The 27,168-nt window shown below is 47.1% G+C and overlaps 1 protein-coding gene across 2 annotated transcripts in view; it reads left to right on the top strand.

Moving 5' to 3' along the window:
- Gnal (G protein subunit alpha L) overlaps positions 1 to 27,168 on the top strand; it is a 97,019-nt gene that overhangs the window by 12,848 nt on the left and 57,003 nt on the right. Inside the window, exons 1-4 of one of the 2 annotated variants that reach the window (XM_050157898.1) lie at positions 13,438 to 13,847; positions 14,112 to 14,184; positions 15,145 to 15,199; positions 15,347 to 15,466. In XM_050157898.1, the coding sequence (XP_050013855.1) occupies positions 13,703 to 13,847; positions 14,112 to 14,184; positions 15,145 to 15,199; positions 15,347 to 15,466 (393 nt within the window). In that variant the 5' untranslated portion in view covers positions 13,438 to 13,702. Of the gene's footprint in view, positions 1 to 13,437; positions 13,848 to 14,111; positions 14,185 to 15,144; positions 15,200 to 15,346; positions 15,467 to 27,168 lie in introns of those variants that run through there. The other variant, XM_050157897.1, reaches the window with a different exon arrangement.

Raw genomic sequence — 27,168 nt, 5'->3', positions numbered from 1 at the left:
CCTGCTACGCCTAATGGACAGACTTAGTTAATATTCATATCCTTCTTTTGGCCTCATGATAGTTTCTCAGAAGTAAAGCTACCAGTGTATAGTGGTTTGAAATGAAAAATGGCCCCCACAGGCCCATAGGGAGTGGCACTATTAGGAGGTGTGGCCTTGTGGGAGAAAGTATATCCCTAAGGGAGGGCTTTGAGGTTTCAGAAGCTCAAGTCAGGCCTGCTGTCACTCTTCCTGCTGCCTGATGATCTGGATGTGGAATTCTTCTCTTGCGCCATGTCTGCATGCATGCCACCATCTGCCCGTCTTGATGATAATGGATTAAACCTCCGAACCATAAGCCAGCCCCAATTAAGTGTTTCCTTTATAAGAGCTGCTGTAGTTATGGCGTCTCTTCCCAGCAATAGAACACTGACTAAGACACACTATGAGGGCTCCTCTAAGAGATAACAATAAGACCTCGAGGGCGAACATCAGTAATTTGACATGCAGGTGACAAATTGTGGATCTTTCTGTCCACGCAACTTGTCCCTTGGAGATCCTTCCCAGAGGCAGCTGCAGGGAGGCAGCCTCTCCTTGGGCTGTAGCATCAGAGAAGATACCTTGATTCTGCTGACAGTAATCACCCTTGGCTCCTCTACTTCCATACCTACAAGTTACCCTAAGTGCAGACTTTCCAGACTTTATCCAAGTGTGGGCAAACGCTCCTCTAGCTTTTGTCTTGCTAAAGCGGCATTGATGTCGAGCTGTCCCCTAAATATTTATATGTATACCCACAGACTAGTACCATCTTCAGTCTTGGTCAAAGAAACTTCCCTTTAGAGTAAGTGACAGTACAGAGACTCATGGCTGATCAAGGTGCTGAGAACAAGTTGAGTGCTCGGCCCTAAGAGCGACCGCTGTGTCGCCTCCTCAGGGAACACTGTAGAAAAAAGTATGGGAAGGATCCGAAACACTGTCTTACAGACATGGCTGTGTCATGAACTCACAACAGCCGTGGTTGGCTGCATACGTCCTGCACAAGGATGAACACATACAAGGGGTTCATGGGTCGTGCCAAAGGGTGCTCACGGCAGTCAAGGGTTACCGGGGTAGAGGAAGTCTTTGTCTTTAGGGAAGTAGCCACTGGTGAGTTGCTCATATGCCTGTGAATATCTTAAGACCCATTACCAAGTAAGGGGCCTTGGTTAAATGCAGTGACTCACAAACCAAAAACAAAGAAACAAGTGAGATGCGGATTCCCTGGGAGGAGGGGAATTGCTGAGAATGGGAGAGGGTAGTAAAGGATCGGGGGGAACATGCACTGTAAACATACATTAGATTGTCAAAGAATGATTTGATTAATAAGTGTTTAGAAGGAAATGGCAGGAGGTACAGGGAAAAGAGGGCCTCCTCATGTCAGTACTCACAGATGGATCATCCCTCAAAGCGTCCACGAGGTGGTGCTGTTGCACAGAGAAACGATCCTCCGGCTTGCCTCTGGCTAGACAAAAACTCTACAGTCTACCAAGTGACACCCCCGCTAAATTCCACCTCTTAAAGCCTCTACCCCTTCCCCACATCCATGCCAAGAGCATGAGCCTTTGTGGGGGAGACAGTCAGACAATGTCTGTAATCCTTGACTAGATGAGATCACAGAGTCCTGCCGCTACATAAGAGATTCCTGTCCTTATCGAGTGGACACGGAGAGAGGTAAAATGTCACAGCCTCCTCTCGACTAGTTCAGGGGGAAATGTGTAATTATGAAAACGGAGTGCCTCAAAAGCTAACAGTCAAAGCATACGGATGTCGAGTGTGAAGGAGACCCTCCACCCCTCCCGCAGCATCCCCGGCAGCCTGACATTATTTCACATTTAAAATGCGTATGTGTTTGTTGCTGATGGGTCATCTGGGAGCTCCTATAGATGCTCCCTGTGTATAGCTTAATAATCTCTACAGACAAGAAAAACCACTTTCTTCCAAACAGTAATGATGTTTGCTTACTTTAAACTAGGTATATTTGTCTGGAGTCAGTTTCTAATAATCTTCAGGCATTTTTTTTTCCATCTCCGTCTCTCTTATCAACACCAAGGTCTTGCAAACAAAATGTTTATGCCAACACTTTTCTTTTAAGTTGTGTTCTCCTCACCACCCTGCTGGGCCTTGGGCTCAGCTGCCTACTTGACTTTGCATCTTTCCAGTCTACTGGTTCATCTTCCTTTCGAGACCACCGAGCCTGAAAATGTGCCGGGGCTATCAATACAGTTGTACAGATCTGCCACAAAACAAAAGCACTGACAAATTAGGAGTGGGGACCACGAACCGGGTCCTTATCACAAGCTGTGCCATTAGCTCAGGAAGTTGCTGCTCGGTGGGGATCCCTTGGGAAAATACCAAGCTGTCTAGTGGAGAGTTACTTATAAAGGAGTGGGGAAGGCTGGGAAGATCACTGTGTGTAGGGATGTGTCAGGGGCGGCAGCAGCAGGGAGCCCCTCCGTGCCACATCCATCAGGGATGGCTTTGAGAAAGTGCCCAGGAGCACAGACAAGGGAGTCAGGGAGATCCTCTCAGGAGACAGGGGCAGATCTCTGGAGATGGAGAGGAGGTAGGGGCTCCAGATCCTGCTATAGCTCAGGACAGAGAAACTGCCTGCCTCTACCAGCCTGAAAGTTCAAGTCTCCCAACTGTGCAGCTGCAGGGTTTTTGCACATCTGGCTGCTCGGCGGTTCCAACCATACTACCAAGTCGTTGCTGCAACCTGAGCACAGCTGCTTGAGATGCCCTTGTCCCTCCCTACAGACGAGACCCTGCTCAAAAGGAAAGACACTCTCCTGGAACCATAAATCTGTGCTGTCACTTCGAAGAAAATCCTCTCTCCCACAGGAGCATGCCTGCAACTACAGGGAAATCTTAACTCCCTGCCTTTCTCGGCAGACACACATAGGCACACGGGCTTGCAGGGGCCTGCGCCAACCTAGACATGGACATGGCCTCCTTCTGTTCTGTGATCCCCATCCATCCCTGTGTTGTGGTTTGGGTTCTGGTTTTACTCCTCCCTCTCCATATTTATACCCTGTTTCTTCCTGTCAATCAAGGGTCATACCCTCCTGCATTTGCTCATCCTATGACCTGCTTACCTTGGTTTAGGATTTTTTTTTTTTTCTGGAATGAGAGAATGACATCCTCTTGGATGTCAACTTTTGTGGTTTATTTTTCTTCTTTTGTTTTTATTTATTTTTTTTTCTAGTGCTGGGGCCTGAACCCCCAGCCTCATACAAGCGAGCCTTCTGTCTCTAAGCCACGCCCCCACCCCTCTAGTTTAAATTCTTGGAAAGAAAAGCAAAGCGTGCAAACTGTAAAGCAGCAGTGAGAGAGCGCTACAAAGCACGGGTGGGTGTTGAGTTCCCTCCGGCTTGCCCTTTGCCCATAGCCCTGCGAGTCTCAGGACACTGAGTGCCCATCGCTGGCACCTGGGACAAAATAAGTTCTGTTCAATTCCTATTCCATCACGAGGGATAGGGTGGCTTTAAGCTCTGTACCTAAACAGAATTCTAAAAGAAACCAGTTGCTAAGGCAACTGGGCAGAGAGAGAATTAATTCAGCAGTCATTATATGCAGATTAATCTCGCTAATGAGTGGGAGGGGGAGTAGGCTTGTTCTGTGTTCCTTCTATAACAGGGGGAAAGAAAATGGTATGGTTTCCTGCAGCCTTGAGGACCCAGGCTCCAGGTCCTCCTGGGAGTGAGGCTCTCCCCTCCTGCCCAGCCCCTCATGTTACCTTTAGACAGAACTGTGGGCGACGATGCACATCTTATGAGGATCAAATCAGGTGCAGGAAGTCAACCCCCTTCCGCTGTCTTTTTAAACTTGAGGTGCACAGTGACTCACACAGGTTAGTGGGAGTTCCTCTAGGAAAACCAGGATTTTGTATTCTACAATTCTAGAATTGACCACACATATCTCTATACATCCCCACTGGAATCCAAATAGAATCCACAGACCCTGATGCCAGGGCTAGTCCTCTTCCCTAGACTGTTACGATATCTGAAGTCCATGATAACATCTTATCCACATTTATAATCTCAAGGCCCAGCAATGCACCAAGTGCGTGGTATATATTTTTACATGCTCTCATGGGTCTTATGGGTGCAAAGCCGCGGTAAAACACTTTCCTAGCATGGCATGACCTTAGATTTGATCCTCAGCACTGCAGAAATAAAACCTAATTTTAAAAACGTGCCTCGTAACAAATGAAAGGCGAAAATGCTACATTTTAAAGGACCCACGGGGCTTACGGCTGCCCTTCGTTCTGCACACTGCAGCCCTCTAGGGAGAAACTAAAATCGAAGCAAATGTGCCTAGCGTCAAAACTGCAGGAGGTGGTGGCGAAGCCCTCAAAAGGCTGAGGCAGGGGGACCATGAGTTTGAGGTCAGACAATCTGTGCTGTAGAGTAGACCCTATTCTCTTTTGTGGGGAGGGGGATGGGAGAAAGTTAGGGGAAAACCTCTCTGAAACTATAGAACTGTGTTCTCGCTCTAGAAGAATCTCTCTCTTCCACTGATAGGCTGAGTATTCTACTCACACGTTTTCATTTTAATAAATACGTAGCTGACGTGCCACCTTAACTTCATGTAGTTGTCCGTCTTAGTGACACTGCACATGTTTTCATTGTTGTAAGCCATCCCCAACGTTCATGTTTGGAATGCCATCAGTCTCCCAGACCGAAGTTCTGCCTGTGTTAGCATGTCTCCTCATCTCCCCCTCCCGCGCCTGGCCACCACCACGCCACGTTCTGTCTTCATTGCTGACTCTCTGTGGGAGATGCGTGGGCTAATGCAGCATTTGCTCCTCCACGGTAGGTGGTTCTCTTTGCATGTCTTCGAGATCCATCTACCTTCAAGCAGGCGTCAGTGTCTCTCCAACCTAACGCCGACCCCTCCCTCTTCCGCTCTGCTCACACCACTCTCTCTCATTGAGCATCTGTCATAAATGGTCTCCTGTCAAGTCCCATTGCCTTTATGTCCAGGTTTGTATGTCACTCAGCTGCACATTTGGTCCTCAGGAAATCTCTGTTGAATGTGTGGTAACTGACTTTGAATAAGTCTGCCCTAGTACAAAAAAAAAAAAAAAAAAAAAAAAAAAAAAAAGTACTTCCTCAAGGTTATCAGTCACCTGTCTCAAAGAAGTTAAATAGATAGGTATCTGTCCGATTGATACTAAATGATATATTTACTAGTCTATTGAGAAATGACTACCTACTACACACTGTGAGAAGCAGATCCATTCAAACCATTCTCACTACAACCCTATGGCCTTGGTCCCATTGTCCCCAGCCATTTGCAGGGCCTACCATTCTTGCTGATAACCACTTCACCAGAGAGATTATACCTCAGGGGATGCTGCCATGCTGCGAGTGTCTATCTTCCCAAGGCTCTTCTGGTTCTTCCAGCCCCTGGACTTGGTGTTCACTTCTGTCCAGCTTGTTCCCGACAACCCTGTGCTCTTCCCTTTATACTTTTAGTTCTTTCACACCCGACAAACACACCGTTTCTTGTTCCAGCAGATATTGTTCAATCTCTGCCTTTGCCTCTCTTCCTCTACAAAGTGTTCCCAATTCTGCGGGTCCTCCCACTTCCAGTAGAGGTCCTTTGTCCCTGGGCATCCTTTGCTGCATTTTCACCGTCACACTTGGCTTTCTGAATCCCTGAAGTATAAATGTTACATGTCCCCTTTTCAAAACCGCTTTCCAGAGTTCAGATGTTTTTGAGATGCTGGAATATTTGTATACTGTTCGGGTGTTATCTGTTGCCATGGTAAAACACCCTGACCCAAAGCAACTTGGGAAGGAAAAGGCTTATTTGACTTACACTTCCAGGTCACAATCCATCGTGGAGGGAAGGCAGGCAGGAAATCAAGAAAGAACTTGAGGCAAAGCTCAGGGAGCAATGCTGCTTGCTGGCTCCCTCATAGCCCCATGTTGAGCCAGCTTTCTTTCTGCAGCCCAGGATCACCTGCCCAGAAAATGGTACTGCCCACTGTGGGCCCTACCACATGAGGTAAGGCAAGCCAAAAGTCCTTCACAAACATGTTCATGATGGGTCATCCTAATAAAGACAGTTACTCAGTTGAGACTCTTTTCTTGGGGGATTCTGGAAAGTGTCCGGTTGACAACTTAATGCTAACTAGGACACATATATAGACATCGTGAGATAATAATATCTTTGAGATATCGTCTTAATACAAAATTAACTTGTTACATATGCACCTTTCCTGCATAGCCTGAAGGTAACTTTCAATTGTATTTTTAGTGCACCTGTGTTTCAAGTTCAACCTGTCACTTGAGGTCAGATGTGGAATTTTCCACTGGGTTATCACTGTCAGCGCCCAGAAAACCTTCCGGGTTTATAGCATTTTAGGCCTTGGATTTGTGGGTTCGAGGTGCTTCACCTATAGGTCATCTTAGGTCACCAACTGCTCAGAAGCATAAGAAACTGGTCAGGTAGTTTCCTTCTCTTTAGTTTTCATTTACTTATTCATTCATTCACAGAGTGAGACAAAATCTTACTCTGACGCTCAGACTAGCCTAGAACTCAACATATAATCCAGAATAGCCTGAAACTCGTGGCAATCCTCCTGCCTCAGCCTCCCAAGTGCTGAGATTGCAGACATGAGTCACCATGCCTGGTTTGTTCTTATACACAGTGGAACACAGGACCAAATAAACATGGTTCAGTTAGATGAGCCTCTATTGTGCAGACATGAACTTGGATTCTATTAACCAGCTTTCCTCGCGGTCTACTGTCACGTGATTTGCTAACATACAAGAACAGATGTACACAGAGAGAAAGACTGACTCCAAATCAGAGTCAGTATGTAACTGCTAGGTTCTGTGCTATAACATCTCTCACAGTTTCTCATGGGAGCTGTCGCCAGCACAAGAACAATATCCAGCATTTAAAATGTAGAATACATGTTCTCTCTCGCTCACTCTCTCGCTCGCTCGCTCACTCTTTTCTGATTTAAGGAAGGGACTTTGTGGAATTGGACTCACTTTAGAAGGAAGTATGTTTGGGAACAGAATTACTTGAACTAGAACCATCTCCAAATACTGAAGCTATTTTTTAATCATAAAATATTCCTTAAAATAAATACTTTCTTCATGTAGCTTAGATTCATTTGCAGTGTTTTACAGTTTATTTCTTCTGGCCTTGTTAATTGGTGAAGAAAGAGTATACTTTAAGCTTGGTAGACTGGGTTTTCTAACTTCATGTTTCAATATTCTTATTAAACAACGTGCATTTGGGTGTCTGCTGGAGTCCAAACGTTTGCTAGACTTCTTAACATTTCAAAGCAGAATAAAGCCATCTAGGTGCTGACTGACACTTCTATTGTGGTCTTCTGCTACATCATTGAGCCCTTTGTTTTACGTGTGGCTTGTAAAATAGATTCCAAGGGTCACTGTGACACATGCAGCTTTTCTCAGACTGCTCTTGTCCCTAGATGTGCCTCTGCCAGCCACCTCCACCTCGGAGCTGGTATCTGTCAGCCCTCTGTGACAGCAACAGATTCTGGGCTCTCCGCTTTACCTTTAACCCAGCTGTGAGTATCTTAGGCCATCAATGTCTCGCTCCACTGACGGCAGCACACAACAACAACAACAAAAAAAAAAATCCACATACACACCCTAGCACACACACATGCACCATGGCTAAAACATGAAAGGGAAGGAGGCTGGAGTCTCAAGATCCCCTTTGAGGGTCCCTTCAGTGACCAGAAGACACACTCCTTCTCCAGTGGGTGCCACTTTTCAGTCGAGCCAGGGGCTGGAACAGTCTTTACTAATACACAGGCTTTCTCTTACTCAAACACGACGGAGCCTGGTTGAGTTTGGTGACTTTCACAGGATTTTGGACTGAAAACATCGACGTGTCCATTCTGTTTGCAAATTCCCTTTTACGGCTTATGGGACATTTTATCGTATTATTTGAGTTTGCTTTTTAATGTATCTGATGGTCTCCCACCTCGTGCCATACACGACTGTTAAACTCTGTGCGACAGCGAATATTCTGACAGGGACACGTTAATCCTGCGTTTTGGACACAAAGAGGAGTCGGTGACATTTAGCATCCTTTCCCAGCTGATGTGCTGCTATTTTGGTGTTTAAGACTGTCAGTTCCCAGTTCTCTGTGGATGGCACCTCTCAGAGCTACTTCATATTACTTCTACTGTAGGAGTAAAGGAGGAGACACATCACTTCAATACATTTTAAAATATTTGCTCTCAGAGTATATACAGAAAGGGAAACTTGAAGCTATTTCTCTGCTTTTCTGTTTAAAAAAAAATGTTAAAATGTACCATAATACTTCCCGTGTATATTATAATTAGGTCATACAGTGATCTAGGCTGCTGAAAATGAATGACAGCCTATTTCCACCAAGACACTAAGGGGTGGGGTAAAACGACAGACCACTGTGTGATCTGTCAGGCAAGGACCCCTGCGTGTGACACCACATGGCCCAGCTTGTGCGCTGTTCTCTGGCTGCAGCTGTGCACTTCTGCAATCGCGGTCCTTGCTCGGAGTTAGCGGCTCCTTGGCTTTCACCACTGTTCCATTCTTCCTTGAGAACATCCGATGAGCCCACACCGGAGGCCTGACTGCAGCTTTAGCCTTGAGCATCATCTAAAGCAGCAACGCCACAGAGCGGCAAACGAAAGGTTTCCATTCACAGGTGGGGCCTGACATCTCTCACCAGGCATCGCGTGACTTGTTTTTCAGATTCGCTCTCGTTTCCCGAATCTAGGGCTGTCACTAATAGGAGCAGCCTGTCCTGAGTGTTTGTCATCTACGTGTCCATTACGTTTTTTTCAGGGAATTGCCTGATACTGGGAGGGACAGTCCCTTCTCGCTATCCTGGACTTCGTTTCCAGCTCGCCAAGAAGCTGTTATTCTCTTCGGTGTTTGCCATCTTCAGTCAAAGGGGCTGAAGCAAACAGATTTTTAAGTCATTATTTTAAATTTGCAAAACTAACAAGTAAGATATTTAAGTCAGACTTTTGAAACACTCTACCTGTTTTTATCCTCGATAGTGAGGGAAACACCCTTTGTTAGCTTTGTCTTTGGACCTCAAATGCTATTCCTTTCTCGCTCCGGAGCCTTGCTTTCTTGCTCTTTTCCCTGAACCCATCTGCTGGCGCCCTCTGCTGGTAAGGCTCATGCAGCTGCCCTCAGCCGGTAAAAGTGGCTTGCCTGGAGAGCCTCCTAGGGCTGCCTTGTTCCGGTTGCCTAGCAACAGATGCTCTCCTTGCCCTAGCTGCAAATCAGTTTTCTGGGTTACCCTACAGGTCTGCTCTGTGGCTCCCGATGAGCCAGTGGGTCTTCTGGATTCTGATTCAAAGTTTGGAAACATGGATGAGGGTCAGTTTTCCAGGCTATAAGAGCAAAAGGCAGAATATCGGATTTAAAACTTTTGAAGTTTGGGGACCAAGGATGTAACTCAGTAATAAAGCACTTGCATGCCCAGGTCTCTAGGCTTGGTTCCAAAGGAAAGGAAGAAGGAAGGGAGAAAGGGAGGTGAGGGCACAGAGCCCCTGAGCTCCTGCCTATAACAGGCTGAGACTGGTTTTGTATTTCTCACATTTAAACTGAAATCACTGGACAAAGCAGGCACTCTCACCGTTTAGACTATGGAGCCCGCAAGTTAGCACGGTGTGCTGATGAACCCATGGGAGGTTGTGCTGAGCCTGTGTGAGCCAAGCAGTCACTCTTTTAAGTCACCACTCTGAGCACTTAAAATGATGGTGTTAATAATCCCTATATTTTGCACTAATTTTTTTCCCTAGAGACAGGACTTAGGCCAGTTCCAGCCATCACTCAATGGCCAGGAGCTACCTTTCCAATGTATGTGATATCATTATGTTGATTATCTACTAACTTTCTGGGTACAGTGTGGTTCTTCACTACATCAATGTATTTAATCCTTAAATTTTATGACTCTAATTTGTATATTTGATCAAATGACTTTTGCTTTATTTTTAGAGTAACTGCGTATCATACTACCTTAAATATGTTTTGGGGTATCTAACTTAATTCCTCTTTTATAACTTTTTGTGACCTGTGTTTTGTTCCCAACTCTTGTAATAATTTATAAATGTCTTGGCTTTTTTTTTTTTTTTTTTTTTTTTTTTTGGTTTTTTTTTCGAAACAGGGTTTCTCTGTGGTTTTGGAACCTGTCCTGGAACTAGCTCTTGTAGACCAGGCTGGTCTCGAACTCACAGAGATCCGCCTGCCTCTGCCTCCCAAGTGCTGGGATTAAAGGCGTGCGCCACCACCGCCCGGCTTGTCTTGGCATTTTAAAATTGACAGATCCTTATAAATCTACTCACACTATTCTGTGCATTTAATTTCACCCTCCTTCTCTGCCCGCCCCAATAGCTGTGGTATCTCCTGGATCGATACATGCGTTAGCACACGCACAAATGTGGCAACTGTGCTAGACAGCCATCTACAGACACAGAACTTTTAATGTAGTTCAACATGGAATGTGGCACTGTATGTTTACGTCTACCTACGTAGCCAAGTTGTTGCTTTCGTCGCTTAGAAAAAGCATTCTTCTTTTCAATAAGATGCTACACTAGAGAAATATCTTATGAATTGAAAAGCTGGTCATGAAACCCCTGCCACAACAGCCCAGGCTTTCACATAGAATTGTCTCTGACTGTTGTGAATTCTTCTCGCATTCAACAAATATTCACAGCGAATCCCTGGCTCAGACACTGCAGCGGGTCCCAGTGCAGGAGGTGCCCAGCTTGGCCCTCATGGCACCCACAGTCAAATGCAGTCACAGTGGAGCGGGAAGCAAACCACTGTGTCCAGTGTGACAGAGATGAGATGGAGGAGAAGCATGGGCTCTGGGGGACAGGAAAGGGGGGTCTCTAGGTGTGTATGGTGGCTAATTTCAGCTGTCCACCTGCCTGAATCTGGAATCGACTCAAACAGCAAGCCATTGGCCACCCCAGTGAAGGGCTTCCTTAATCACGTTGTTTGAAGCGGGAAGACCCAGCCCAAATGTGGGCGGCACCTGCAGGAGGCAGCTCAGATGAAAGGACTGGAAGGGGAAGCTTTGCTTTTCACCTGCTCTCACTGACAAGTTCACTTATCCCGTTTCTGCAGCTTTCCTTTGCTATTAGAACGAGCTTTGTCAGTCTCCTAAAATAAACTGAAGCCCGGCAGCTCTCCAGGAATCTCCAGGTCTCTCGCACATGAGGGGGACAGCGGAGACCTCCAGTCTCGTGGACTGAGCAGCTAACAGGTTCTCGGCCTCTCGCTGTCAGGCTGCCCTTGTCAAACTACCCAGACCGTGTCGTGTAAGCTGACCTAATACATCGCTTTCAAATATATTCACTATGTCAGTTCCGTTCCTCTAGAGAACCCTTACTAATACAGCGTGTCGTCTACAAGGGAGATGATGAGGCCAAGGAGGGTAACCAGGAATTAGCCCCCCCCCACCAAGAGAAGAGCAACAAGGCTCCTCTGAACCCACCTGGTTAGTAAGGAGGGGTGAGGGAGAGTAGAGAAGCTACTGGAGGGTCTAGAAGGACCAGGGAAGGAGTGTGCGGGCAGTACATAGGAATAGCAATGCAAGGGCAACGTCGCCCTGGCTGCACTTGAATAAAGACAAGGGGAGCAGGCTTGTACTGCTGAAATTGTGCTTAGACGGGTGATCAAGGGCCACAGTAGCAGCAGAGGAATGTTAGGAGACGGGACACGTGTTTAGGAAACATCCAGCACACACAGCAATGTTTTGTGCTTGCAAGAAAGAAAAAATAAAAACCTGCCTCGAGGTTTAGAAAATCCCTAGAAAGCAGAGGGGAAGGAGCAGGTTGGAGGTGTGGGCAGTCATAACAGGCAAGTGTGTCTGGAGAGAAAGGCTGAGCCTAGAGCCACTAGGCAGAGGACGTGAGCAAAACTCAAAAGGTGGTATGTTGCGTGGCTGCTAAAGGCCCAGAGTCAAGGAGAGGATCAGACTTCAGAGACCAGAAACGCCCTGATATTGTCAATGTAGGAGCTCAGGCCACTGTTGGGGTACCAGGGGTTGAACTTTAGGAACTCGGGCCATTGTCGGGGTACCAGGGGTTGAACTTTAGGAACTCGGGCCATTGTCGGGGTACCAGGGGTTGAACTTTCAGGATGAAGGAGAGAGGGTGGAACTGGAGCCCTGGAAGATGAAAGACTGGCGCAACCAAGGAGGGGAGACTGAAGGTCTTAGTTTGCAGTGGGCAGTGTGGGTGTGTGTTTGTGTGCTTTTGGAAAACAGGCCCCACCAGAAGAGAGAGACAGAGACACAGAAAGATTGGAGCTGTGGATAGAGCTGATGAAACCAGAAGAGAAACAGAGAGAAGGGAAGAAACCAAGAAGGCATGGTCTGTCTGTGGGATAAAGTAACACGGTTGGTGTCTGCTCTCTGGGACGCAGGCCAGGTCGTGCTGGTATCAGGGGGGAAATGTGGGGTCTGGAGACTTCGTGCTCAATACCTAATTGTCACCAAATTGGGGACCATCAACTTCTCGTGGTCTCTAGGACTCCTTTTCACCTCCGTGTCTCAGTGCTGGAGTCCAATCCCTGCGCCCGGGCACCTCTTTTGCTCTCCTCATCCCATGCACTTGAACTGTGAACACAAAGTGTAGCGGTTAACAAAGCTAAGGGCCCTAATTTTTAGTCACAATAAAAAGACCAGCAGGTGCCAGTCTCTTGTCCTCATCCATTCCTCTGCTCTAAGGTCAAATTCAAAGCCATGATGTGTTCTAGAAAAGCCGTGTAACTATTCGACAGAACGGCAGAGGAAAACGGGGGCTGGAGGTAAAGATGGGCTGGAAAGGTGGTAGCGGGGGCGAGCTGGAATAGTCTAGAAGCCAAAGGGAGCAAAAGCGATGTGACATGTTAGCCTGCTAGCGATCCTCCTCCCTGATAGAATATGCATGATCCCAAGTCCCTGCTCCGCTGGGAGCAAGGAGGCTTTGGAGGAGAGCGAGGAGTGCGCACCCAGATGCGCTGGGGCGCAGGGTGCTAGGAAGGCACACGGGCCAGAGTGTAAGCGCCCCTGTCCCTTCTCTGACTCACCAGGTTAGGGAAGCGCCCCTTTGAGCGCCAAACCAACTCCTACCCCTGCCACACCTCCGTCTCCTTCCTGGGGAGCGTGACCCTCGGGGATGAGCACGTCAGACTGGAAACAAGCCAACCTCGCAGGTGGCCACAGTCCCCCTGTGGGGACCCTTTGGTGCGAGCTCTGACCCTTTTGTGCTGCGCTTAGCCACTACGCAGGCAAGACCTGGCTTTTCGATTACGCACAGCACACCCCCCCCAACTTGGCGCCTCCGTAGGGCGGTGCTGAGCCAGGCGGAGGCGGAGCCCAGGCACAGCGCCACCCAGCTGTCTCCAGCAGAGCCCGTCCCGGGCTCCGCGAGCCGTTTCCCCAGCAGGTTCCTAAGACGACCTGCCTTTAAGGAGCGTTTCCCTGGGCGCGACTGCCTCCCGGCGCCTTTGGTTAGCCGGGAGCCTGCAGTGGGCAGGGGAGGGAGAAGCCGGTGTGATCCCAGATCCCCGGGAGACTAGGCCATCTCTTTCAGCTTCGGGGAGTAGAGAAACCGTCCGCGGGAGCGCACATCTCGGGTTCTCTCTGGCTCTCGTGCGTCTTCCTACTTGCCTGACGGGAGTGCGAGTCAGCAGGCATGGGGTGTTTGGGCAACAGCAGCAAGACCGCGGAAGATCAGGGTGTGGATGAAAAAGAACGCCGCGAGGCCAACAAAAAGATCGAGAAACAGTTGCAGAAAGAGCGCCTGGCTTACAAAGCGACTCACCGCCTGCTGCTTCTGGGTAAGGCCAGGGTGCACAGTCGCTCTGACCCTGGCAGCTCCCAGCGTCCTGGAGTGCACAGTCCCGGGCTCACAGTCACTGGCACAGGCAAACCAGACTGCGCACCACCAGGCGCTGGAGCTTGGCTAGGGCGAACTACTGTAACCACATCTGCTTTGTACTCGAAAGACCCCATGTAAAGGAAGAACACGTTGGGTAGCGACAGGTATGGTCCTGGCCTGATAGGAGAACATGGATGACCACCTTCTTTCTGTTTGTCCGCAGGGGCTGGTGAGTCCGGGAAAAGCACTATCGTCAAACAGATGAGGATCCTGCACGTCAACGGCTTCAACCCCGAGTAAGAATGCCCAGTTTGGATTTGCTTTCTAAATTCTGTATCAACCACATCTTTTCTCAGAAGTACTTTCTCCACGCAGTTTTGACTGGGGTGGTGAGGAAGTGGAAATCTAGCATAGAGTTTGTTCCATTTAGGCAAGCCCTTCTTTGGCGATGTCTAGTTTAAAAAGAAAACAGCTTGCCAAAATACTTAATTTGCTAGGATTCTTAGGGGAACATGTCTCTAATACTGGCGTGGTGCTGAACCAATACATTGATCCTTTATCCCTTAGGATCTGGAGGAGAGGGGGCTCTCCGAGACCCAAGCATATTGGAATCTGTTGCACAACATGGTGTAGTAGTTGCAAAATACCTATGAATATCTTTCCATTCGCTTCGTATCTCCTCTGGGTGATTCATGGTACCTACTGCAACGTGTTAATAAAAGACTGACTGTATCGTGTTGGGTGGTTTAGGAAACAGTCACAAGGGGAAAAAAAAATGCCTGTACGCATTCAATGCAAATACAGGTTTTTTTGTTTTTTTGCAAAATCTTTTTTTTGGGGGGTGGGGGTCTTCAGTTGATTGAATCCACCAATATAGAACCACTTATTCGAAACCTAACTATATCACAATACACCCTTTCTCTATAGTACAGCCCACTTACATCTACTTCAGTCTGTAACTATCAGTATAAGGAATAGGTTTGAGTATAAGTAGTTGTATTTGTGTGCGAGATCCGCAATAATTGTGACTATATGACCTTGATGTGTGTTTGAAGCTGTAGGGTTTGAAGCAGATATATTCCCTTTGCTTGGAGCACAAATTGGAATGGGGACAGTGTTTTCATTTAGGAGGAAAAAGCTTAACAGAAGCCTTGAGGTTGATACTGACCTCTGGGAAACTCGGTCTACTGGAAGTTTTAAAATCTTAACGGGTTTCTATTGTGAATGAAATTAATATCAACCCTCTTTCAATGCAGGGAAAAGAAGCAGAAAATTCTGGACATCAGGAAAAATGTCAAAGATGCTATCGTGGTAAGGCCTCCCTTAATGTTTGTTCACCTGAGTGTTGAGTAGGCTGGACTCAGACTGTGTAAACTAAGTATGTATTTCTGATCATCTTCCATGGGACCCTTACGTTTTGTATCTCTCTGTTGATTCTCCCCCTTCATCCCATTTCAGACAATCGTTTCAGCAATGAGTACTATAATACCTCCGGTTCCACTGGCCAACCCTGAAAACCAGTTCCGGTCCGATTATATCAAGAGCATAGCCCCTATCACCGACTTTGAATATTCCCAGGTAAGAAAACGTTTCCTGGGACATTTTCCATACTGAGAGGTGGACCCATTTCAAGTGAGGTTGCTTTGCCGGAAAGCAGCGTCGAATCTCTAAAATCTAGCCCTGTAGATGCTTCTTTTGTGCTTGCTAAAAACAGTAAAGACAATGGGATTGTTAGAAATGCCTTTATGTTAGATATCTAGGTGGCTGACCATCAGGGACATGGTTTGTCTCTCAGAAACGTTGGCAGTGCCTTTCCTGGTATGTTTTTAAAGCCTTGTCGCACATAACAAAAACATAAATTACATGAGCCAAGAGAAAAGCTTATGGCGCATAACTACCTCTGTGGGAATAACAGAAGATAAGAAACAGAATTCAGGTTTTTCTTAGGCTCCGTGTCCATCTGATCACAAAATAAGAAAGTACGTGTGTTGTAAGTAACGGGCCAGCATTCTGTGTGTTGTATCAAGCAAGATACAGTGTGGTTTACATCCTTCTCTCTGCCAGCTGCTACCCATCACTCCTGTACCAGCCTTACCTGTGCTGGAGAGTGAGCGTGAGCGAGCGCAGCCGGTGCAAGTTGTTTCTTGTTGGATTGGCACTTCTTTAACATGGTGTTTGGGGGTTTCATGTGGCAGATTTGAATCAAACTGTATACTAAGCTTTCTGGGAGAGTCATGCTTGTCCCAGTGATAGACAAAGAGTGTGTGTACATGTTTATACGCATATGCACATGTGTATACCTGTCAGTATCGTATTAAAGAGCTTTCGCTGCCTGGCAGGTGGTTTGCAGGCCTCTCCTCCAAGTGCAGCATCCACTGTGTAAACAGGGCTTGCCCTGCCCTGGCGTAAAGGCCTGGTGCCCCTGCTGCTCTCTTCCCTGCCCCCCATGAAATACCATCCTGTAGATTCTGTATCACGTTAATGGATAACAATTTTTTTGAGACAGATTCTCGCTACATAGCCCTGACTGTCCTGGAACTCACTTTGTAGACCAGGCTCACTGAGATCCGCCTGCCTCTGCCTCTGCCTTTCAAGTGCTGGGGTTAAAGGCGTGCACCACCACTGGCCGGCTAACAATGTCCTTCTAAAGAGCTGATATTTTTATCCTCTAGTATCTTTTTTGCTTCTGATAAGCATAAGCATCCCAGTATAGCCAGAACTATCTGTACAGTTTCTGAAAAGGAGTTTAGAGTAAGAGAGTAACTCCATAAGTAAAAGAAATTTGACATCTGACACAAGGCACATTGGTTCCCAACTGTGTCTTTGCTTATGGGTGGCAGGAAATGGGATAAGGAGATGGTAAGGTGGGTGAAAAGTAGCCAGACGCTTCTGCCACACCAGGAAACCTCCTGGTTCCAGCTGCGGGGCCTCTGCTATGCTCTCTGTGGCGTTTTCTGCACTGGGGATGGCACGTAAAATTACAGTCTTGGTTCAAACGAAGAGTGGCCTTCCCATTCAGACTCAGATGTAGACTATCCTGTCATGTTTTCCCAAAGTCCTTACATATGCCTCAGCATTTTCCTTTAAAATGCCATTGCTGGCGAATGCGCAGTTGAGACTGACCGCTCAGCTCTGCGTCGTTTTCTCTCTGCCCCTGAGCTCTCATGGATGATTCTTTCCATCTGAAACTCGGAAAACCCAGATCTCTCCTGTGCTGTCTCGGGCATTGGCAATGTGACTTTACAGCTAAATCTTACGTATTTTAATAAAGGCAAAACTTGAGGAACCATTTACTACATATACATATATTTTCATAAGATCATTATCATAAGCCACATTTAGTCATCCATTAGGTAAAAGAGGATTTGATTCCAGCAAATACAAATACACGCAGTATGGAGGCGAACTCTTTCAGGAGCTGCTCTGTTGATCTGTTTTCTGTCCTAGCACTCTGTGGTTTCGCATGTCTGTGTGCATGTAAAATGGCAGTGTTTCGTTTAAAAAAATAAAATCTAGACTTATATAAATAAGAATTTAATACTAATAGATAGCATTGTTTCTGAAGATGCTATTTCTTAATACACACTCGCTCTTCGTAGACTTTATTTGATAGTGCCTGGAAACATTCAAACTACTTACAACATTCAAACTACTTACATTTTGGCATGCGAGAATTTGGAGGGTGCTAAGTGGGGTTGTGTTTTATGCGGGATGCGGGCCAGGCGTGAAGAATGGATTGTAGAAGGCAGGAGTTGCAGTTAGATGGCCATTTTGGAGCTGGCTGAAATTATCCAGACGTGGGAATGATGAGGTGATTTGGTGTGGCGTGCTGACAGTGGGGACAATGAAAGGGTCCTGGGTTGGAATATACTGTGGGACTAGAATCATTCATATATGGTCTGATCTTTGCATGTGGTTATTGAGCCTGGATTTCTGCACAGAAAATAGAAACAGGTTGGTAAGAGAGAGAGGAACGAGGAGTGTTGTTTTCCTGGGACACTGGAGATCACCGTTAAGACACCCAGGTGTGGCACACAGGGCATGAGCTGCAGGCTTGGAGTGAGGATAGTGAAGGCTGGGGTCTCCTGCACAGCGATTGTGTGGTAGGATAGGCCAATTAGGAAGACTCTGGCGAAACACTATGTAGATCGCCAGGCTCCTAGTAGCTATGAGGTTGTCTAGGAGACCATGGCAGGACAGTGTGATGTCAGGAAAATTAGAGCAGAGGTGAGGGGGCCTGAGAAGAACCATTCAAGACTGAAAGAGACCTCCACCACAGGGCAGTGTGGAGAAGGTGAATATCTAAGGAGGCATTCAAGGCACGTGGCTTTTGTAGCCCAAAGGTCAGCAGTGACCTTGACAACAAGCAACTGGTCTGCTGAGAAGAGGATGTGGACCAAAAAAAAATGGAGGCAGCAGGAGCCTCCTGGGTCTTCTTCCATGGGCTCTGCTGGGAGTAAAAGTCAAGAGGGAGAAATGAAGAAGAGTCGGAAAGATCCAGAAGCATTCTTCTGTGGCTTGCTGTAGCTCCGCCTCTAAGAAAATCCAGGAAGCTAGGATCTAAAAGGGCAGAAAAGGCCTAGAGAGGTTTTAAAAATGCTTTATCTTATTTTATTGAGAGAGACAGAGAGAATGAGATATGGGGAAGTGCTCACACCATGGTGCACATACAAAGGTCAGAAGGGGATTTTGTGGAGTCAGTTTCCAGAGAAGTTCCTTTGACAATCAAAGATCCATGATCACTTCTCAATGCGTATGACCTGTATTCTTTAGCAAAGAAAGAAAAAACGCCGGGCGGCGGTGGCACACACCTTTAATCCTGGCACTCGGGAGGCAGAGCTCTGTGAGTTCGAGGCCAGCCTGGTCTACAAGAGCTAGTTCCAGGACAGGCTCCAAAGCTACAGTGAAACCCTGTCTTGAAAAACAAAAAAGGAAAGAAAGAAAGGAAGGGAAGAGGGACGGAAGCCGGGAGGGAGGGAGGGAGGGAGGGAGGGAGGGAGGGAGGGAGAGAGAGAGAGAGAGAGAGAGAGAGAGAGAGAGAGAGAGGAAGGAAAGGAGGTCGTTGACAGAGCCTAGTCTCTCACAGAGCATAGGGAGAGGGGATGGAAACTCAGAGAGACTGTGGTTGAATGTGAGGGAGGACAAAGGACAGGCTTAGACCAAGGTTAAGATGGTAGATTTGGGACAGGAAAAGGAAGGAAGGCTGCCTGGCAAAAAGCCTTTTAAAACAAACTGTTAAAGAAAATTGGCACATCTTCATAAAAATTTATTATCTGGTTTGGGAATTTTCACCAATGGCTGTTATTCATGGTTCTGCGGAACAATAAATAAGAGAATGAAGCTACCGTGCTCTTGAACCAGGTGATGCCGCTATTCCTTCCACAAGCCAAGAGTGCAGCAGAAGATTTCGTACCAGGTGCCAGAAGCACAGTATGCTGAATTTCCCAGGCCCTGTTTTTGGGAGGTGCTGTGGGGGAAGGGAGCTTGTGATAAACCAGTCTAAAGCCTACTATGCAAGCCAGTAACATTGAGCTAGCCCATGGGAGCCCAAACTACTCAGATCCCTAAATCTTTTTATCACAGCCTCAAGGCTCCCAGACGCCACAGAGGGGACCTGGCTGTGCTCTGATTGTAACTCAGGTTGTGGGCCTCATCCCCACTCTGTGCTGCAGCCCAGGGGCCCTAGTGGTCTGAGTAGATACCTGTTCTCTGTCAACTCTTCCTTCAATTTATAGGCAACCAACAGACCCCAGAGCTGTCCCCCACTGTCTTAGGCAACATTCACAAGCAGTCTCTTTTGTCCCATGCCAAGAACCAGTGTCCCCTAAACACAGCACCCCTAGGGGAACTCACCCCTAAGTATCACCATGGAGACAAGCTAAGGAACTCTGACCTCTGACCTCTGTGCCATCTCTGAAGACATATTTCATGCGGAGAGTGTTTTAGGTACTCTCTGGCTGATTGGCTTCATCTCTGTCTCTGTCATCAGCTGCCTGTCCCAAGACCTTAGGCCCCACCCCTACTGCATTATTTTCACATTTTTATTTCCCCTTTTTTCTTAATTTCTTTCTTTGGGAAAGAGATTTGTTCTATGTGAGGTAGAATCTCATATAGCCCAGGCTGGTCTCAAATTCAATATATAGCCAAGGATGACCTTAAATTTCTGATTTCCCACCTCCACCTGCTGAGTTTGTGGGCTATAGGTGGTAGGTACCAGCATGTTGATTATGGAATGCTGGGGGTCATACCCAGAAGCTCATGCACACTAAGCAAGCACCCCACCAACTGAGCTCTGTGCCTCATCTGACATCTCTGCCCCAGAACAAATCCCTGCCCCTCCCTTGTGCTCCCTTGCTTTCTTCTCTTACTCCTTCCTCTTTCCTTCTTCCTCCTCCTTCTTTTTTCTGTCGGGGAGGGGTGAAGGTTTCAAGACAGGGTTTCTCTGTGTAATAGCCCTGGCTGTCCTGGAACTTACTCTGTAACCAGGCTGGTCTTGAACTCACAGAGATCCATCTACCTCTGCCTCCCAAGTGCCGGGAGTAAAGGCCTGTGCCGCTGTGGCCTGGCCCTTCTTCCTTCTTAACCCCTGAGTCTTAACCCTCCTTCCCAACAGATCTTGCCATCTCTTCTCCAAAGCCTGGCTCACCTGCCATTTATCATGAAAAACCAGGGCTTCCACCACTGCCTTTGCCTGCTACACAGCTGTCCTTATTCACTCACTTTGACTTAATGACTTTGGCCGCTAAAGAGTGCTCAGCTAATGCCAAATGATCAAAAGTCTAAGGAAACAGATTGGCTTGCCCCATTTTAAATCTCTCCCAATTAGCGAGGCTAGTCTTTCTTAGGAAACAGATTTGCTTGGTGTAGTATAAAGTATTTTGTTTGCATACTACCCCCTGATTTTTGCAGGTCATTCTCAACCATGTTGAGTTCCTCACTATCCCTACGTTGAGGCATGTAGGTGTGCTTGGGATGTGGCATTTGGCACAGGTTATGCTCAGTAACTGTGCTAAAGCCAGTGTTCATCTTCTGCTCTGCTCTGTATTGTGCTTGGGACCAAGAGTCACCCAAGAGAGCATAAGCATGCTGCAGATGCTTGACCTCTGCAAATGCTTGGCTCAGTGAAGAAGCAGCTTGTTGGGAACATACAATGTGTGATCTGAAACAATGAAGCGTGAGGCTAGCGTGATTGGATAGCAGCTCCTTCACAGAGATTCCAGCTCTGTAGCCGGTCAGCGACTGTTCATGGGGACTTGGCCTCAGAGCAAAGGCTTCGTGACAGACGGCACCTGTGGAAAGCATGCCCAGCAGAGCAGAGAGGAAGTCTGGGCTGTGAAGAAAGGACCCCACTTCCGCTAGAGTCGGAGGCGGGCTAAAAAAAAAAAAGACAAAACAAAACTGAGTCTCAGAGAAATGGGATGTGCCAAGCCCACCTGAATTTTAGGTTTTTGGTTTTTGTTTGTTTTGGTTTGGGAGGTTGTTTGGTTGGTTAGTTTGGTTTGGTTTTGGGGGTTTTTTGAGACAGGGCTGTAGAACAGCCCTGGCTGTCCTGGAACTTGTTTTGCTAGACCAGGTTGGCCTTGATCTCGTAGAGATTCTCCTGCCTCTACCTCCTAAGTGCTGGGTTTAAAGGAGTGTGCCAACATGCCTGGCCTTGCTGACACTGAGCAATCATATGGTATGCAGTACATTGACAGTCACATACCATAGAAGTGTGTAGACATGGGGCTTATGCAGAGAAGTGTATAGAACTCAGGCTGAGCAGTGTGTAGAACTCAGGCTGAGCAGTGTGTAGAACTCAGGCTGAGCAGTGTGTAGAACTCACATTGAGTTCTCATCAAAGCTCACCATTCCCCCAGATCAAAGGGATGAAGCTACTAGGCTAGGCAGTCTTGACTTGTATGGGAACAATGTCCTGATCTGGCGAGTCCAGGTCTCCACAGGTTTCCTTCTCAATATATTTTGCCTTTCTGTGACCACATTGCAAGTGACCACATTGCAAACCTATAGTGTACTCAAATCACTTTTGAATTAAAAAATAAATAAATCTATGTGGGGCCAGCATGGTGGCACACACCTTTGATTCCAGCACTCAGAGGCAGAGAAGGTGATTCTCTGTGAGTTCAAGGCCAGCCTGGTCTGCAAAGAAAAATTTAAGACAGCCAGAACTACCTAGAGACTCTGTCTCAAAAAAAGAAAAGGAAAAGAAAGAAAGAAAAGAAAATGGAAGGAACATTATTAGTGAAAAATACACTCCGGCACATTGTATTAGATGTATTTTATTTTATAAAGCATATACATTGAGATAAAGAGAGATAAATGAATATTAGCTGCTTTATATTTCTCTCCCATTAAACGTTCTCATGCCAAGTTGAAGTTTTTAGAATAAAGTTTACCACAATCTTATATATTACCCCTTTAGTGGCATGCATATCTATAGCATGTATGTATGTGCCTGGACAGAGGCTGAGTCACACACAAATAGCACTGAACATGTGGAGAGTGTTTTAAAGATGTTCCCAAGATGCCTTGCTTTGTCCCATCATGTATGTATGTGCCTGGACAGAGGCTGAGTCACACACAAATAGCACTGAGCATGTGGGGAGTGTTTTAAAGATGTTCCCAAGATGCCTTGCTTTGTCCCATGACTATTTCTCAAAAATTTCCTAAGAAAAATGACGGCTGTGTTCACCTCAGAAAGGTTCGTCCCTGAAAAGGAGGCCCAGACCGTCTCTTGATTTTCTGCCCTCCTCTGCCACATGCAGAGAGGAGGAGAGTTTTAGCAACTGTGTTTCCACCCTGAAGAACCAGGTGTGGGGCCCGAATTAAGAGAGAACATTTTCGCTAACATGTCCATAGAAAAGGACAGTTGTTGGGGCTGGAGAGATGGCTCAGAGATTAAGGGCCCTGCCTGCTTTACCAAAGGTCCTGAGTTCAATTCCCAGCAACCACATGGTGGCTCACAACCATCTGTAATGGGGTCTGGTGCCCTCTTCTGGCCTGCAGGCATAGACACAGACAGAATATTGCATACATAATAAATAAATAAATATTAAAAAAAGGAAAAGAAAAGAAAATGACAGTTGTTACTTGAGCTTTTGTCTTTACCACGTGTCACCAACAAAGTAGCTCCTGCGGGGCTAGAAGGAGTCTTCATTTGAGAACATACTGAAGTCTCCTCAGCTCTCCTTCCCAAGCCTATTCTCTGCACCCAGGCTTCTCACCACTATCTAAGTGTCGCCTTGCTCTACACACAGTGCTGGAGAGGGAACCAGGGCCCTAAGTGTGTTTAGAGGGCACTGTACCAGGGAGCTACACCCCCATCCCAAAGTATTTTTTTAACTTCTTATGTTTTTTTAATGTCCCTCAAGGGTGTGTCTTTATTATTCTCATTAAACTACGTAATTAACAACCAAAGACACTAAAACGGCACTCACTGGCATTGGTGCGTGCCTGGGAGAAGCAAGGCAGTAAAATTTATCATCAGTGTTTCTTATTTCTCGAGCTAAACCTTCTACTTGCGGGGGTATACACTACGGGAGAGTGCTTGCTTAGAGTGTGTGAAGTATGTTCACACCTCGACACAGAAAAGAAATGAAGTAATAAGTGGTCGCATCGCATCATATTTAGATTTCTGTGAGTGATGAATGTGTTTCGGTGGGCACTTCCAGTGCTTTCTGGGTGGTCATTCAGTTCTGTTTTTCTAGATGACGGTGGAATTTGTGCCAGGTGCTGTCTGGATTATGAACCCATAAAAAAAACAATGTCCTGGCAGCACATGCGGAGTTTGAATAATCCCAGCAGGCTATGACAGAAGCTAAGCCTCTGGGGAGCAGCCACTGGGGCTGTCCCAGGGCAAGGCAAGGCTGGCTCTCTGACAAAACAAAAACTCAGCAGGAGCAGGGGAGGATCAGGAATGACAAAATCAGGGGAGGAATACACCAGCATACCTGCTAAGGGATGTTTTCAAGGGGAACTTTCTCATACCCTAGTCACAGAAGGAATCCCACAGGAGGTCTAGCCCTGCAGCAAGGTCTGAGAATGCTGAGAAGCCTCTGTCGTCATAGCTTTCCTGAGGCAACTTTTCACAGCTTTCCTGAGGCAACTTTTCACGTTGTCCAACAGGATACGTGGACACTCGCTGAGTGGGGGATTCGCTATATGAACGCAGTATGGTATTACAGTAGGAATCTAACCAGAGAAGGTAGGGAAGTGTCACAAGAGAGTCAGGGAATGCGTGCGCTTCCAGTAAAAGGTTTCTTTAAATTGACCTGTTGACGTTGAGAGCCTACTCGTGATGTAGCGGTCATTTCTTACCCAAATCACTGCTCACAGTTACCTGTGTGCTTTACCCAAATCTAGGAGGCCTAAGCTTTGCAGGACTTCTCTGCTGGCAGCTCCTCCACGGCTATTCAGCTATTCGTTTGTCCCAGCGCGGTCCTCTTGTCGTGGGCCACACCTAACTTCTTCATGCCTCTCCAGCGGTCCTCCTGTAGGCGCTTAGCCTTAAACCTGACACACTCAACAGGAGTGGCCTGTGTGTGTGGCCTGGGTGGGATCACCCAGCTGTGTTGGTCTTGCAGGTGTAGTCCGGGCTAGAGACAGTCACCTGATCTACCATTTGGGTCTATTGCTGTCATCATCCTTCCTATGTGATCCAGACGTCATTTGAATCTATTAGATTGAACCATAAAAAAAAATTGCCAATATTTAAGTCATTTGAGCTATGTTGTGATGGTTTCGTATGGTTTGACCTTATAAGCTGCCAGCATGTCACAAGTCAGTCTTTGGTCATTATCCCTTATGCCCCTTGATTCTGGAAAGGGACTTTACCATTGAGTGACAGGTGAGGGGGCCATTGACAGTCCTGCTGCTCTGAAAAGTGCTTTTCCTTCCAAGCTGCCCCGCCTTCCTGCTTCAGCATATTCAGCCACTCTCCTTCATCCTCATTCCCAAGCTCGTCCCTGCTGGAGTTATATTCAGTCTATGAAGTGAGGTAAGATGGAAATTTGCCCTCTCTCTTCTCTCTTCGTATACCTGACAGGCCAAGTAGCCTTGTCTCAGTGGAGCCCCAGGGGGCTCCTCCTTGACCAGCTGTGGCTTTGGGTTCCAGTTTACTCAAACAAGACACTTGAAAGGGTCACCGTGTGGCATTCCCCAACCTTTAATCAGCGGCTCCGGGGAGACCTGATTAGAGAGTCCTTTATTCTGGGCAATGATAACCCCCAAGGGAAATTCAGTTTGCAGGATAGAGAGAAGGAAGAAAGAGAACGGTTGTCCAGTGAGTTAGGCTCCACGTCCCATGCCGTTCGTTGCCTGCGCACATACAAGCTTTCGTTTACGAGGCTGTTTTTAGGCTACAAGTTTGAATCCCAAGTCATTGAGCGGGTGGTACTTAGTTGTGCAGTACTTGCTATTCTGAAGCCTTACACGGGTTACCGAGTGTCACACACATAGGTGAACATACACACACCCCTGTAAAGCAGCCTGTGACGGTTCCTGTGAAACAAATGAGAACGGTAAGTGGGCTGCCGGCCCTCATAGCGTAGAGTTGGTGGTGCCAGGCTGTCTCTTCGCTGTGCTATCAAAGGCCGTGAGCGCACTCCATCCCTGCGTCACGTTAGACGTGAAGAGCAGTGCAGAAAACCGTAGTCACGTGCCACTTAAAGACAGGCCTTGTTGGGAGACGTGCGTGGCTAAGCTGTTTGCTGGGTGTGCCGACGTTACAGCATGAGCTCACAAAAAACTGTGATGGTGCGGGCCAGCCACCAAGGTGAACTCTGTGTGAGAAAAGGAACCAATAGCATCACCAGTGACTGTCCCTAGTGGCATATACCACTCTGCACTCTGGCGACCGTGCAGCTGCTTGTTCATAACGACACCGCCATGAACAGAGGCAGCGCATTGGGTTATAGCCTTAAGTAGCTTTGTTGCTTCTTGGAGATTATTCAGGTCTGCTGTAATCATTTGCTTGATTGTTTGTTTTGGCTTGGGTTTGGTTTTTCATGACAGGGTTTCTCTGTATCTTTGGCTATCCTAGAACTCCTTCTGTAGACCAGGCCTGCCTCGAACTCACAGAGATCCTCCTGCCTCTGCCTCCTGAGTGCTGGGATTAAAGGTGTGGGTCACCATGCCCAGCTTGTTTGTTTTTGAGACGGGATCTCCTTCAGCCCAGGCAGACCTCAAACTCACTGCGTGGCCAATAATGACCTTGAACTTCGGGCCCTCCTGCCTAGTCTCCCAAGTGTGAGGATGACAGAGAGGTGCGCCACTGCCTCTAGTTTGTGCTTTGCTGAGGATCAACCCAGGACTTACACATGCTAAGCACTCTGCCACCCGAGCTCTATCCCCAGCACCCCACTGTAGTCTCAGGAGACCACCATCAATGCACGGTCCTTGTTGATGCATTTGCCCTTATACTGCACATGAATTTACCAGAAACATGAAATGTATGTCTGAACTGAAAAAAAAATTCTTTGAAATGTTCAGCCTAGGGGCACATCTCCTGGAGGTCAGAAGAGGACATTGGATCCTCTGGAACTGGAGTTTTGGGTAACTTGCAAACCGCCATGTGGGCTCTGGGAATCAAATCCGGATCCTCTTCAAGAGCTGTAAATGCTCTTAATGACTGATCATTCTCTCCAGACCATCACAGTTTTGCTTAAGAACTCAAAAGTGTATGAGATGCTGCAGGAAGATGGGCTCTCTAGGTCTGACGGGAGGGGTACTGGTGCCGGAGTTAAGTCCAACAACTGTGCATCGATCGGCTTGGTAGCCTCGCATCTTCTGAGATGCCTGCTGATCTGGCAAAGACCATCCCTACACAGGGGTCACACAATTTGTTCATTTGTCTTTTATCCGCGCAGTCAGCAGCCTGGTTGCTCTATGGTTTCTCCAGCTTCTTTGATGTGGATCCTACAAAATATTTTTGTAGGTAACAACTAAATACTCATTAGACAATTCAAAAGAGATACCTATACTCTATAAAAGAAATTTTCTGCAAAGACAGGGTTAATGGGGGGCTGGAGAGATGGCTCAGTGGTTAAGAGCATTGCCTGCTCTTCCAAAGGTCCTGAGTTCAATTCCCGGCAACCACATGGTGGCTCACAACCATCTGAAATGAGGTCTGGTGCCCTCTTCTGGCCTGCAGGCATACACACAGACAGAATATTGTATAATATAACATAATAAATAAATATTTAAAAAAAAAAAAAGACAGGGTTAATGAAAAGAAGGTTCAAGGTTCTCAGAGCATAACACTGGTAGGTATAACAGGAGGT

Source organism: Alexandromys fortis, unplaced genomic scaffold, assembly GCF_014885135.2.
Source record: "Alexandromys fortis isolate MF-2015 unplaced genomic scaffold, M_Fortis_MF-2015_v1.1 scaffold_94, whole genome shotgun sequence".
Classification (NCBI taxonomy): Eukaryota; Metazoa; Chordata; class Mammalia; order Rodentia; family Cricetidae; genus Alexandromys; species Alexandromys fortis.
Note: the sequence above shows the minus strand (reverse complement) of the source record. Positions and strands in the feature narration are given on the sequence as shown.